At 38.4% G+C, this 15,075-nt stretch overlaps 1 protein-coding gene across 7 annotated transcripts in view; it reads left to right on the top strand.

Moving 5' to 3' along the window:
* The window catches only part of RASAL2 (RAS protein activator like 2), a 246,775-nt gene that overhangs the window by 106,413 nt on the left and 125,287 nt on the right, over positions 1 to 15,075 (top strand). For 6 of the 7 annotated variants that reach the window (XM_039881391.1, XM_039881390.1, XM_039881393.1 and 3 more), the window contains exon 2: positions 7,101 to 7,228. In XM_039881391.1, the coding sequence (XP_039737325.1) occupies positions 7,101 to 7,228 (128 nt within the window). Of the gene's footprint in view, positions 1 to 1,803; positions 1,812 to 7,100; positions 7,229 to 15,075 lie in introns of those variants that run through there. The other variant, XM_039881400.1, reaches the window with a different exon arrangement.

The raw sequence follows: 15,075 nt of genomic DNA, 5'->3' as shown, positions 1-15,075 counted from the left end.
GAAGTGGCACGTGTCGTCCCCTACCTGCCCTCTCTTACTCTTAAAAAGGGTGATGGCACGCGTAGGAGGCTGACTGACTAGACACCAGTGGTAGGTAGCTTGGCAATGATGCCTCTGTCGTTGAGAAGGAAACTCAGATGGTTCCCTGAGGTTAACATACGTGAGACACAATATAAATTCATAACAAATAGTTATGGAGTCAGTGAATTCATGATAAGGATTAAAACTTGTATTCCCATAAAGGCAAACATTTCTGTCCTAACGAGTTTATATCTTAAACAAATGCAGTCATTTATTTATTACTCAGTACCCTTATTACTCACCAAGTTGAGTGTGACCGTATTTAAATCTACAGGGGCTACTGATTCGTATGCACTGTAACGTAATTCACCAGCCCAGCGGTTCATTGTATGTCAGGACAAAGCGGAGTTCACAGGCACTGGTGTTAGGGTGGTTAACAACCCAAGAAAAATTTTTGTTTATTATGGAAGGCAAAGTATTTTTGGACATTTTGACAGAATATGGAGGATGGAAAGATAATGGGGGATGAAATAAGTAAAATTAAACTTCATTTTATTGGATTGGTTTTGTCTTTCCTTTCTATACTTTAAGAATGAAAGAGAATGACTTAAAATATATTAATAGGCAGTAATCAATGCCGGCTACATTAGGTCTGGGATAGTAGCATTAACACATTTGTAACATAATTTGCTGTTGTATCTCTACTATCTAGTGGGTTGCTCCTAAGCAGCCTATTACAGTTACTGACGTTATTAAGAATCAGTTCCACATGGCAACTCTACAGTTCTATTGTTGTGGAAATAGGCTATTAAAGATAGCCAGGCATATAGCACAATTTTTAAGCTGTGTGGCAGAACAAGGATTTTTTTATCAGAAAAACAAATAACTGCCGTTTAAAAACATAGCTTGTTATTTCCCTTATTAATACAAGTCATGTTGAATTTCTGTTAAAATTATTTTGAATATTTTGGAGAAGAGAAAAATAGCACTTTGTGTATGTAGGGAAATTGTTATGTTCTTAGCTAAAGTACTATGGCTCTTTTTAAAGTTATTTAAATATATTTTTTACCTCTAAAAGAAAGTGATCACTTCAATTCTGAGACTTTTTAAAGAATGCTTATACTTTGACTTTGAGTTCTAACCAAATTCAGAACCAGGTTAGCTCTGGCATAGGAATAAACACACACACACACACACACACACACACATCTTTCTACAGTAGTTTAGGCTCCTGCAGTTTACAACTACTTGTTAGAAATGTGTTTCTCTTTTAATGTAGCGAGATCTCCCCTATGTAGATAGATGTCCCAAAACTATGGGTTGGTTTGTTTGCTTGTTTGTTTTTGTTTTTTAGGTTGGTACTAAGAATCCATGATAGGCTTTCACAACTGAATGAAACATTTGGGTTTGTGTTAGCTGGAGGAGCCTTTCTATAGAATCCTCTGTGAAGCTTGTTTTAGATGGTAGAAAATAGGTTTGGGATTTTAATAATTGCATGTAACTTAGGTTGGAATTTTTAAAAACATGTGATTAGTAAATGATGTGGTTCAAATGCAATGCAGATGAATTTCTAAGGAGTTATAAGATACAAAAATAAAATTTCCCACAGCAATTTTTTTCTTTGACATTCTCCATATTTGGGTCAGAGACTTAGTCTTTTCCACTCCCCTTTACCCCTATTTCTGCTTCCAATCAGATCCCTTTATTTACTCTCCTACTGTACGTCTTTTGAGATGCTTTCTAAATCAAGAAGAGACAGGATGCTTCCCCACTCAGAGAAAAGTTACTTTGTGAGTATTTATAGATATGCCTAATGGAATTTCCAGCTCTATCATATTTTGTTTATTTTCCTTGTCAAGTGATGTGACAGGCCATGATGCTCCCTTCTTTGGTTACAAGGGGGCGGGGGGTAACTCCACAAAAGTTTTTTGCTGTTGTTGTTATTGTTGTCTCCTTGCCAAGTGGTTACTAAATTTATATTAGCATTTGAAGAGGCCCAAAGTTTGACTTAAATTTACAGGTAGACTAAATAAGCCGGTAGAGTTGGCCCGTTGTATCTATGGGTTTCACATCCAGATTCAACCAACTGCAGATCAAAAATATTTTTTTAAAAAAATCCAAAAAGCAGTACTTGAATTTGCCACACACTGAGCACTAGGCGGAATCCACGTGAGTGGTGTGTAGGCATGGCCTGCTTTAGCCATATGAATGCAAATACTACACCATTTTATGTAAGGGACTTGAGCATCCAAAGATTTTGGTATCTGCAGGGTCCTGGAACCAGTCCCCCATGGATACCAAGGGACAACTTTGAATGCTGTTTGAAATGATTTGGATATAATGCATGACATCGAATCCTTCAAATTCAAGTTTGCCTTTTAGGTTTCTTTCTTCTTTTTTTGAAAAACTTGTATTTTGGACTTCCCTACTAAAACTAAAGCAGAATTACAGTTATATAACCTGCTTTAATGAGCATTTATCAGTCTGTGTTTGTATTGCTTGCTCTCTCATTTTCTCATCTCCTTTGTGCTGTTCTATCACAGACAACTAGAGTTACCAGTGCTATTGATTCTTATTTCAAACTATGGATCATGAAATCTCTCTCCACTGTCATCAATCTGTGACCCTAATCATCCCTTGCCCAGGTCATTACATTAGTCCCCCATTCATTGTATATGGCCTCTGGTCTTTTCTCCACTTACTTCATCTTACAAACTATTGCCAGATTTTCTTAGAATCCTTTATTGGCTTCCTTTTGTCCAAGCAATGGTTTTTAAAGTATGGTCTGTGGAACCTTAGAATATGAGGATCCCCTTGATCTGCTAGGTTAAAACTATGCTCCTATAAAAGTTGCCTTTTAAAAAAAAAAAAAAAACTGTTGACATTTGCACTGATGATACAAAAGCAATTATAAATACAACTATTGATGCAGTAGCCGGAATCAAGTCAGTGGCACCAGTATATACCAGCAGTCATTGCATTCTTCTCTGCCATATACAGTAGGAAAAAAAAAAGCCAGTTTTACTTAAGAACATCCCTGAGAACTCATCGAAAATTCATAATTTTATTAAATCTCAACCCATCTTTTTAACATTCTGTTTGATGACATGGGAAGTACCTATAGCTGCGTACCAAAGTATGATGCATAGATAGCGCCACGGAAAGCATTTGTGCAAAGCGCGTGCGAGCTGAACTTGCCGCTCGTTTTTCATGAAACACCATTTTTACTTGAAAGAACAACTGAAAAACAGACTATAGTTATTCAGTCTTGGTTATTTGGTAGACATTTTCTGGAAAAAAGAAGACATAAATGTGTGTCACTTAAGGGGGAAAAAAACAACAGTATTTATTGCCAATGACAAAATTCAAGACTAAAAATAAAAATCATTATTTTTGAAAACAAATCTATCACCTTGAGCTTGACTGCTCCCATTACTTAAAGACTTTTCTGATGAGATCAGTACCTAAAGGTTAGGGAATGTGATTTTTTGACATTATATACTGAAAAGTGTCAACATTTAGAAAATCTGCAAAACTAAATGAACCAACATTTTCTAGATGATCAGTACATAATGTTACAAACTCACGCATATGGGTAAAAGATCCATTCAAAGGACAAAGTAGACCAATGGTTTTTATTTTAACAGAGTATGAAAAGTCCATTGATGTGTCAGATTCCACATTTTATTCACTTTTAAGAAGCAGCTGCTTGTCAGGTTTTGGCATAGTATTAAAAATATTACCTAAAGTGCTATTAAAATACTCTTCCTTTTTCTGACTACGTATCCACATGAGTCCAGATTTCCTTCATATACTTCAGCCAAACAATATAAAGCAATAGATTGTGTGTTGAAACAGATTTTTCTATTCAGCCAGACTTAAAAGAGATTTGTAAAACTTAAAAGAGTGTTACTCCTCTCACTTAATTTTTTGAGAAGTTACATCTCATTAAAAATGTGTTATTTATATTAACATGCAATAGATTTGTTGCTATCATTAAATGAATAAATATTTTTAAAATTCTGTTTTGATTTCTAATATGGTAACTATTGATTAATATAATCTACATAAACAAAAGCGCTTTGAAGATATCAAAAATATCTGAAAGCTGCTAGTCTGTGTGATAATGACCAGCCTTAGAGCAGTGCTTTCCAAAGCGGTCCATTGAGTAACCTCTGATTCTTTTCAATGTTTCTTAAATTATTCAATTTTTATAATAAGGCCAGCATCCAATGTCCTTAGTATCCTTACAGGAACGAGACAGTGCAAACCTGAATTTTTTTCCAACTTTGCTATTAAGATGCTAATTTATAATTTTAAGTTAGTTATCCTTTTCTCTAGTGAATTTTATACACTAAATATTATTGGAAGTCAGAAATCAGAAGTATGTCACTAGAGCAGTAAGAGAGAGAAGGAGGGTGAGAAGGGAGTAAGGGAAGAAGAGAGAGAGAGAGAGAAAGAGAGAGAGTTTGGGGAAATCAGTAGATGAAGTAGGGCATTCATCTAAGCTTGTCCTGTTAATATAGTCTTAGTATACAGGCTTCACAAATGTACTATTAAACCTTTATTTAGCCAAATGAAATGAGGACATGATAGAATGAATAAATTAAATCTATAGGTTATTTGAAAATCTTATTTTATCTTGTTATTTAAAATGCCTTCTAAACCTTAACCCAGAAATGCTAAAAAGAACCAAAAAAGTCACTTATTCTAACTTCTTTCTTGTTTTCTCCCTTGTTACACATTCTCATTAAATTATCAAAAAGTAGGCATTAGATAGTTAAAAAAAAAAAAAGTGAAACTATAAAATTTATAAAAGGCTACTCAATCTCATAATTTAGACAGAAAGGTTTTAAATAGACAGTTATTGCTCCCTCTTCATTCTGCCTTTAGCTCTGGGGAGTAGTGCAGGGTTTCCAGATGTTCTGTGTGAGACATCTTTCTTCACAATCTCCTGAAGGAACTGCAAACAAAGCTCAGGCTGCAGAAAGGGAGAATGTGAGAGGCAGGGAGACTTTAAGAGAATTGCTCAGGCTGACACAGGGAAATCCAGCGCTGATGCAGATTTATATTTTGTCAGGAAATCTGGGTTATGCTATAAATATAGTATCCTAAATTCTAATTTTTATGTACAGAGTCTGTCAATGTCTTCTTGCTGTCGATCATAAGATTGCTGTTCAAATTAAATTTCAATGGGCAAGTGGTGTGCAGTTTAAGTCACCCATGGCTAACTTACATAAAAAGGTTAGTTATTTGACTGAGAACGTGTCTAGGCCACAAAACCACCACATTTCCACATAAAGTAGGTGTATCCCTCTCTGTTGAGGTAGTTTTGGTATTTGCTCTAAAAATAGGCCTACATTGTGGTAAAAATCTAACTCAGTTGTTTGTCCAAATTATGCGAAGAAAATCAGCTTTGATATGGCTTTTAAGTATAGGCGGGAGTCTCTTACAGTGTTAAAAAAGGCTTAGTTCCTTTAGAGCTCTTTGTGATCATTTTAGGAAATTCTGAAGTATAAAAAAACCTTTAAAATAATTTAAGATGCTTAGAATACGAGGGGAGAGCAGAGGGTAGGGCGAGAGCTGGTGTGGACTAGAGAAGCTGTAGATGGAGCATGCTCTGCTGTGCATTGTGCAGGGGAGTTAGAAGCAGAAAAACAGGAGCAGGGAGGAAATAGTGAACTTGAAGAATTAGTAACATGTCCAGCCAAGCCCTAGTAACATTATTGGCTCTTGGCCTTTGAATTGTTTTGGAGGGTTGTCGATAAGTCCCCCAAAACATGGAGAACAGCAAGTTTAGACCGACTTTTAGAGAGCCAGGGAAGTTAAGCCACAACGAGCACCGAAGATAATGGACACAGGGAGACGCAAGATGGACATACACCGAACTACTCTAAATTACTGGCTTGTCATTTACTTTCTATAGGACTCTGGCTATAATTCTGCATGTTTGTGTAATTATAGTATAAAATGTCTAAGAAATAATTTTAATTTCCATGAAGCCATTCAATACCAGGAATACCCATCATCCTGTGATAAAAAGACTAAAAATCTATAGAAATTAACAGTAATGAAAATGCTCATTTAATAAATAAAATGTGCTTATTTATGATTTACAACTCTCCTGCGCGCCTAGCTGTTCCTTTTCTCATTTCCTCAGTCGAGGCATGCCTCTAGCATAACAACTAATGCATTTTAAATGATCCCTGCAAGTAGTTTCCTGAGAGTAATTAGTCCTTCATGGCTAAAGAACTTTTAATATGTATTGAACCATCATGAAAGTCTTATTTAATGGATCTAATGTGTACTTATGATTAAGATATGTTCTGAGTTTTACAACAGCCCAAATAAATGAACAGTTTATATCAAAAAATTTTAAAGTAACAGAGTAATAGTAAACATTTGGTATTAAATAGGGAAATGAGACATTTAGAAGAGTTGAGACATTGAGCTTTGACGCTGTATACCTCCAACTGTAAGAGATATGATCGTAATAGTGTAGCTCTTTCCTTGAGTGAATTGCTTCCTATGATTTTAAGATATTACTGGCCTCTTGTGGTAATATGCTATAGTTTAAACATTTCTAATTCTTGTGAGTGGCTAGAAATATAGCCATTTTGAAGGCATAGGCTGCCAGTAACTTCACCCCTTCAGTTCTGGGTCAACAGGACTCTCAAAGTATACATGCAACATCATCTTCCTCCTGAAGGCTAGGGGCTCCGTCTTTTGCTCTTGTCTCTGAGTCATCTCCACCTCTTTATTTCGAATGATGCTGGTTTTGCTGTGAAGCGATCTCCCAGTATTTCAATGCAAATTACAGCAGCGATTACTGTGTCGAGTTTATGCTAACAGTTTTTCCTTGAGTGTTTCAGCCCTTTTTTCTGCACACTGTAGGCCACTTTTTACTTCTGTATGTAAGTTTTTAGTTTCTTAAGAGAAAGTTTTCAGTTTACTCTTGGGACTCATGTCTAGACTCATCTCTTTATTTGATTTGATTTTGAAGAATCTTACATTTGAAACTCCAGTTTACTCAGCAGGACAATAAGTTGCCCCTTTTGTTTTTCATATTTGTCGCACAGATGTGAAAGGGCCACCTACCCACCGTCTGTCATGTGGCCAGTCACCCTACACTGAGACGACAGCGTGGGAGCGGAAGTACTGCATCCTCACAGACAGCCAGCTGGTGTTGCTCAACAAGGAGAAGGAGGTGAGACGGGGATTCCTGAGAAGAGCCATTTCCCTTTCTGACCGAACGCCTGAAATCGTCCAGTTTTATTTGCATTTTCAAAGTCACATTTATGAAAATCGAGGCTTTATGGACAATACACTGTACGTAAGTCTCATGGGCCGCTGACATCATAATGATATGCGGTTGCCATGAAGATGTGAGTTCCTCAACAGTCAAACAGTGAAAGAAGAGATGTTGAGTCAAGTAATTTGGAATGAGAACGGATTGGATTATGTAGACCTGGCCCCGAAATGGCCCAGACCGGCTATTAGAAATGGTATCAGTCTGGCTCCTAGCAAGTAACAAAAGGGACAGTCAGTGGATTAGTTGGGAGATTTAATGAAGGGACTACTTACAGAGGTGTAGGCTGCGTAAGGGACCCACTGAAGAGAGGTGAAGCACCCACGAACTAGCAAGAGCAGAAAGCAGTTATCACCCTAGACCTTCAGGGTCAGGGGAGGGAGCAATGTTTCCAGAACCCAGAGAACCGTAGTTGCATGAGCGGGCTGCATGGCAGTTGCTGTGGCTATGCACAACAACACAGCCTCTACCAAAACAAAAATGGCCGGCAAGGAGGAAGCAAGGGAGAATAAACATTCCAATGCACTTCTCCTGCCTTCCGATCTCTTGCCAGTGCTACCTACCTGCCAAACCTAGCTTGAAACTAGAGGGAAGGATTGCTTTTGATGTGTTCTGTAGAGGTTTGCTCCCTGAAACACACGGCAGAGGAGAAAAGGGCAGAAGGTAGATCTGGAGAGGCAGACAGTGTGTGATTAGTTCTAGTTCTAGGTAAACTTTCTGTTCCTCTCTAAATTAAAAAAAAAGAAAACAAAAAAAAAACTCTTGAACTTATCGTATATTGTTACTACTTTACTCCTCAAACTGTTAGTGTGCAAATTCTTCCACATCCAAATAATTTATTTGCTTATTGATGATTTAACACAGTTGTTATCATTCTGAATTGGTAGGGCCATAAGACCATCCTATTCCCAACCTCTACAGCATAAAAAAAAAAGGAGTGACTACGATCTTGACAAAGAAGAGGAGTGATAGGAGAGGAGAAGAAAGGTCTGATTCAATGAAGAAGAAAGATTAATTATATATAATTATTTTATATATATATAAAATAAGCAGAAATCTGTAAATAGAATATCAATTTTAGTAAGTAAAATAATATTTTAATATTATTAAATTTAATTTTATTAAAATAATTTTTTAAAGGGCAGCCTTTTCTGGAGCAGTCTAGTACATGTTGCTGTGTTTTTATTAAGTAGGTACATAATTTAAATTGGTAGAGCGAATATTAGTATAGAAGATTTCTAGTTATCCAGTTTGAATAAACAGATAATTCAAAATGTACATTTCAACCAACCTACTCTGTCAGCAGTCCTTTTTCAGAGTTGTTAATAAGGAGTGCTGTGAACAGATCATTTGCCATCTTTATGCTCTTGAGTCCCGTAAGAAGTTTAACAGCCTAAAGACAGATGACAGAAGGTCAAGAAGCATGCCTTGTCCAGAACCCAGGTATAATCTATCAATTGAACATTTCTAACCAATCAAGTAATCTAGGCCTGGGTCCCTTTTTGTATCATAAAATAACTGTCCACGATGAATGATTTTCTAAAACAATGTCTTGTGCACTTATCCCTGTCGATGCCAGTCATCGTGCGTAGCCCTAGACATCCAGGGAGCCTCTCGTTTCCCACAGTCTGCATACGACTCTGTCCCTGCCTCCCACTCATCCTTTGCCACCTCTTGAAACTCTCACTATGCCCTCTGCAGCTTATGATCCATCAGCAGCAAAATCAACTGTCTGAGCCACCGCTTCCTGAAGGAGTCCTTAACGTCCTGGTCTTATGGGAACTTGCATCTTCCCCGAGGACACTGTCTCCTGTGAGGTCTTGTCAAGTGACAGCTGTTCTCCCACGGCCCTCAGAGAATGCTGCCTGTGGTGGGCGCCTTCTCCTTTCAGGGCTGCCTCCTATCTATTCCCCCTCATTTTTCCCAAAAAGCCCAAACTCCGAACCTCATGTTGTAGTCATCTTCCAACCCCCATTCATGTCTCCTCCTCCTTTTGTTGATTTTTGCTCTCGGCTCATTATCACGATCTCTAACATGACTCTAGCCTTAATTTGTGATGATTCCAGTATCCAGAGACATGATTCTTCCAGTTCATGACTCTCAGGTCCTTGAACTCCTGTCCTCCAAGAGTCTTTTCCTCTCCCCTGCCCCACTTCCATGTCTGCACATGTGTGCATCTTACCCTACGCCGTCATCTCCTGTCATTTTAGCTCATTCCTTCCAGCAACCCCTCAGCCCTCCTCCTCTGCTCCACTGACCCTCTCACCTTGTCTACCCCTTCTACCTCTGATGTCCTCTCATCCCTCTTCACCTAGCCGGAATTTTATGGTCATTCTCATCATTGCCTTGCATACTATTCCTTGCCTTTGTCTGGCATCATCATACTCATTTGGCAGTGTGATATGATAGTGCAGTTAAATCCTGCTTCTCCCCCATCCTGCCTTGCTTCTGTGTAGCATTTATCTGGAGAAAAATCACTCCACCATGCTGATGGTCTTTAAACTAATAGCTGCAAACCTCATGTGAGCCCCTAATGCTACTTGGCAATCACGAAACATTTTCCTAGTCCAATTATTGTCTAGCTCTCCTGGACTGGTACGTCTCAATCTAAGTGTGGTAAAGGACCATTTTTCCCCCCACCTCATCATCAACAAAATGAATTAAAAAAATGAAAATTTAAAAAGACAAAAATACAAAGCCAATTTTTTTTAGATTTAATGAGTGGAAATACAATTCAGTTAATATACACAGAATAATTATAACATAGGAAAAGAAGGAAAAAAATTACAATTGTCCGTGTTCGTGGAAAGTATGCCACATAATGAAACAAATGAAGTCTGTTGCAACCAGACTCTTACTGACACCCCTCTGCCAGACCTCCTCGTGTTAATGAGCTCACTGGTGACTCCAAATTGCTAAATTCAGTGGTCACTTCTCAGTTCTCATCTTACTTAATCTGACAGTGGCATTTGATGTAGCTGGTCACGTGTTCCTTCTAGAACCACTTTCTTCATTTGGCTTCCGTGATACCGTGTTCTTTTAGTTTTCCTCCTCCCTCTCTGGCAGTTCCTTCTGAGTCGTCTTTGCAGATATTTTTTCTTCTCTTGAAATCTTTACAGAGGAGTGCCACAGAGTTCACCCTTGGACCTCACTTTCTTAAGAGTCCCATCCAGTCTTACGACTATAAGCACCCTCTAAAGCTGGTGATTCCTAATGTTACATCTCAAACCTACATACCTCTCTTCTCTAGACTTACATATCCACCTACACATTAAATACCTCAAACTGGATATGTAATAGTCATCTCCAGCATGCCCCACACCGAGCCCCTAATCTATCCTTCCAAGTTTCAAAGGCCAGAACTCTCCCCAGTTTACTGTGTGCCAGCCATTCTGGCTTTGGCACTGTTCTCCAGCGCGTCAGGCATGTTCCTGCCTCAAGGCCTTACTTAGCCTTGGCCTTGGCTTTTTACTTAAGGTATTGGCACTACTCACTCTCTCATTTCTTTCTGCTCTTTGCTTACATGTTACCTGCTTACTAAGGCCTACCCTGACCACGTGTTTAAACCTGGAACCCCTCCCGTATCTCCATCCAGAACTTCTGATCGAATTACCTAACTCTAATTTTTTCTCCTCACAGCATATGCCACCTCCTAAAATGCTATATAATTTATTATGTTTATTGTCTTTCTTCCCCTACTGAAATGTAAGCTTTGGGCCAGGGAGTTTGTCTGTTTTGTTCAATGGTATATCCCTCAGTACTTAGAAGAGTTCTTGACACATAAGTAAATTCTCAATAAATATTTGTTGAATAATTTTTGAAAAAGCCACATTATAAACTTTGACTCCTGAATATCCATTTCCTTAGTATAAACTTGAAAGTAGATGAACCTTCTCTTCTATCTTTTCTTTTCGTGTCATAAATCTTTCCAGGACATTTTTTTTCCTAAAACTGGATTATAAAAGAGGAAAAAAATAATCCATAAAATGCTTTGCTGTTGTTGAGTATGTGATTCCATCTTTATTTATTGAACATCTATCGTGTGTGCGGTATTGTGGTTGCGAAGATGGGGTTTTATTGGGGACACATTGCAGTGAATTAAAAGTTACAACCATTTGGAACACTATAGAGATGGTGGCTATATAACATGGTGAATGTACTACTTGTCACTGAAATATCTACTTTAAAATGGTTAATTTTATGTTAAGCGACTTTAACCTCAGTAAATTGTTTTTTTTAAGATTTTAATATAACCACAAGGGAATGATTAACTGAGATGTTGCCTGGAGAGGGTTGTGTGAAGTGGAGAATGCCAAAAAAAGGTTTTACAGAGACATTTATGATTAGGTCACGTCTTTAGGGACAAATAGAAGCTCACCTAGAGGAAAAGAAGGGAAGGACATGCCACGTATGTGTCAGGAAGGGCACAGAGTCAAGAAGCATTTCTCTCTTTGGCAAACTGCAAAATGTTAAGAATTCTTGGAATGTAGTTTGCAAGAGGAAAAGTGATAGATTTCAAGAATCAAATAATAAAGTTCCTTGGAGACCATGCCAAGGAATCTGGACTTTATTCTGGAAATGATTTAGACCATGAAAAGGTATTTAGCAGGGCACTAATATGATCAGATTTGCTTTTTAGAGAAGTAACTCTGTTGATCATGTGAAAAATTGAGTGAACAGTATTGGAAGGAAATAGATAAGCAAAATTACTACAGTAGACTGAGTAAGGGATGACAAAAGGATGATGAATTTACAAAACAGTTTACAAAAACAGTTTAATGCCCCGAGATAGGGGTGTTCTGTCTTTATTAAGTTGGAAAAACTGCATTAAGTCTGTAGGATAAGAAATTGCTAAGCCATTGCTGTCCCACTGCATGAATAATAAATTTAACATTGTTACTTTCATTACAGGAAAAAATTAGAAATGTGTGTGTGTGTGTGTGTGTGTGTGTGTGTGTGCGCGCGCGTGCGTGCGCCAGAATATGCTATCCCTCTTCACCCCACTATTATAACTCTTACCCTTGGAATTTTGCATTGAACAATTTAGAATTCCTTGAAGCAAGGAGTTTAAGGAATTTACTGCTAAAATTATCTTGAAAGGCTGTTTTAAACCTTAATCAATTAGTCATGGGGGTGTTTACTGTTATGCTAAAAAGATCAATTAAGAGGGTTGGCTAAGGATTTAAGCTGAATCCTTAGCCAGGCACTGCTGGAATGTAGGAGGCTTATGTGAGTCTCCTATCATGCATGGATTCAGTGCGTGGGATCTTTTAATGCTCTCTCTTAACGCTGCGTGTTTCCTGTTGGAAATGGGAAGGAGTCTGCGTGGGGGATGCACATGAGGAGAGTGTTAAACACACCACTTACCGACTGGGGACGTGGCAGAAGGGTGGATCTGGGCAGGATGCTGAGAGAGAAGTCTGCCAGGGGTATCACCTTGAGAAATGACTCATTGGTTTCGTGAATCGCTTCATGTAAATTGTGCCAGATAGACATTGCTTATGTGTTATGAGATAGGCTTCCCTGCCGGGTCGCCAGGAGAGGCCCAGCTGGCCTGGCACCGAGCCAGCCTACAAAGGGCGTGGGCGGCCATTCGAATTCCGTTTTGCTTGCAGGAGATAAGACCAAGTAAACTAGAGATTAAGGAATTGAGGGAAATGGTAGAGAAGACAATCAAGAACCTCTCTGAGGTGCAGCCAGTATAAAAGTACAAAAGAGCTGAATTCGTGAGTTTCTTTTGGCAATAACAAGCCATTAGCAAGGGTAAATGGGGCTCCATTTTTCATCATTCAGACTCTACTTTCAGTACTTGGAATTTTTAAAGCTGGATGACAGCGTACAGGCGGAAGGTAGTAATAATGCAATTTAAAAATAATTAAAAATATTTTTCTTGCTTTTGAAAAGCAGTATTTACACTCAGATATATTAATGAAAATAGCAGTTAGGCTTTGTGCAAACAGCTAAAAATCAGCTGTTACTTATCCTGGGGTAAACTCCCCGTGGCACATTGCATTCAAAACCACTTTCAAGTTATTCAGCAGGTACATAATGTGTCCCTGTGTGTGCATTCATGTGTTACAAGTTATAAAGAATAAGACACAGTTCTTTCCTCTCTCTTCCTCATAGCACATTTAGTTTTGGAAATAAGACAAATAATTTAAAAATGGCATTTGATAAATAGCATGAGTAAACGAGATAGAATAAAGGAAAGAAATCCATTTATTCTAAAGGACTGTCTTTGTCATTAAGATGCTATTGACAATGGGTAATCACCAAAGGAAGCTTAGGAAAGGAAGGGATTTGATCTAAGTTATGTGTCATGAATATTAATCTGTAGGATGTATTAGAAGAGGGGGCGATAGGAAGGAGACAGACCAATTAAAAGACTACCTACCATTCCTCTGATCCAAAAAGTCGAATGGTTTCCCATTGCTTCCTGAATTATGCATGGCTTGGTGTTAAAGCCCTCCCAACATGATCATAATGTGTTCTGGTGTCCCGCCCCCACGGCCTCGGCCCGCGCCACCGCCGGCCCCCCCCCCCGCCCCGCCCCGCGTCAAAAGGCTCTAGCTAGATTGGCCTACTCCCTGTTCCAAAATAAAACAAAAAAGTCCAATGCTTACCAACTTCTTGGCTGATGTTATGTTTTTTTCCTTTGTTTAAAATGGCACCATCTCTACCTATTAAATATTCATTCATTCATTTGCGGGTCGGAGCTATTTTAAGGTCTGGGGATGACGGGTAAGATACAAGCTGTTAATTTCAATGGAATTAGTTGCACAAAGGAATGATTATAATTCAGTGTGATAAGTGTAGTGACAGAGAAAGTTCTGTTACTGGAGGAACATCAGGGGAGGGTACCTTAACCTTCCCATCGGGGGCTGGTACACAGGGAAGATTCTTGGAAGAGGCCCTGTCTGTCCTAAGCGCAAGGTAAACAGTTTACCTGGCGGGGATAGACTAGAAGAGAGAGCAAGGGGAAATAGTTCCTGCCAAGAGAACAGACTAAGCAAAGGCTCTCAACTACAGAGTAGGGACTATAGGAAGGAAGTGCAAGCAATTGGGTGTCCCTGGATGTAAAGTTTGAAGCTGAACACACACTGTGGTAAACCTGCCATACTATATTAGGGAGTTTAGCAGTTTTAAATTACCTTTTTAGCAAAAGAGTTCTTTCTTTGTGGAAAAACTTATGCGGAAGCTCTATATAACAGATAAATTCAGAATTCTGCCCTGGATGAAGCAGAGGGATACCTTCCCCCATCACATGCGTTCTTTGTGTCCTTTTAAAGGTACCGGAGACTTGAACATCATTTAAGCATTCTTTAGGAAAGGAAATAACTGAGAAGAGCTTTCTTTTGCTAGGTAGCATAATCTTGGTTTTCTTTCCTTGACTATTTTAGTTAATCTGTATGTGTTCAGATTGAAATTGCAATTAATTTCTATGTAATTCTAAATTAAAGGGAAGGCGATTTTGTAGAAAATGATATGCCTATGCATATATATAACATACATACATATACATACATGCACACGTATATACATATGTGCATGTGTATATAATGTTTTCTAAGTAGCTGGATTTATTTGTGCATGTTGCTTTTCCATTGTCATGGGTGGCTTAGCACTAACGAGGACTAAGAGGCAGAGGTCCAGTTTAACATTGTGATTCGCATGTCTTAGATGCCGTTTACTCCTTACTGGTTCTACTTTCCTCGTCTGAAATGGCGTAAATTAAAGTGCTTGAT

This window comes from Pteropus medius, unplaced genomic scaffold (assembly GCF_902729225.1).
Source record: "Pteropus medius unplaced genomic scaffold, Ma_sr-lr_union100, whole genome shotgun sequence".
Lineage (NCBI taxonomy): Eukaryota > Metazoa > Chordata > Mammalia > Chiroptera > Pteropodidae > Pteropus > Pteropus medius.
This window is presented reverse-complemented; position numbering and strand designations above follow the sequence as displayed.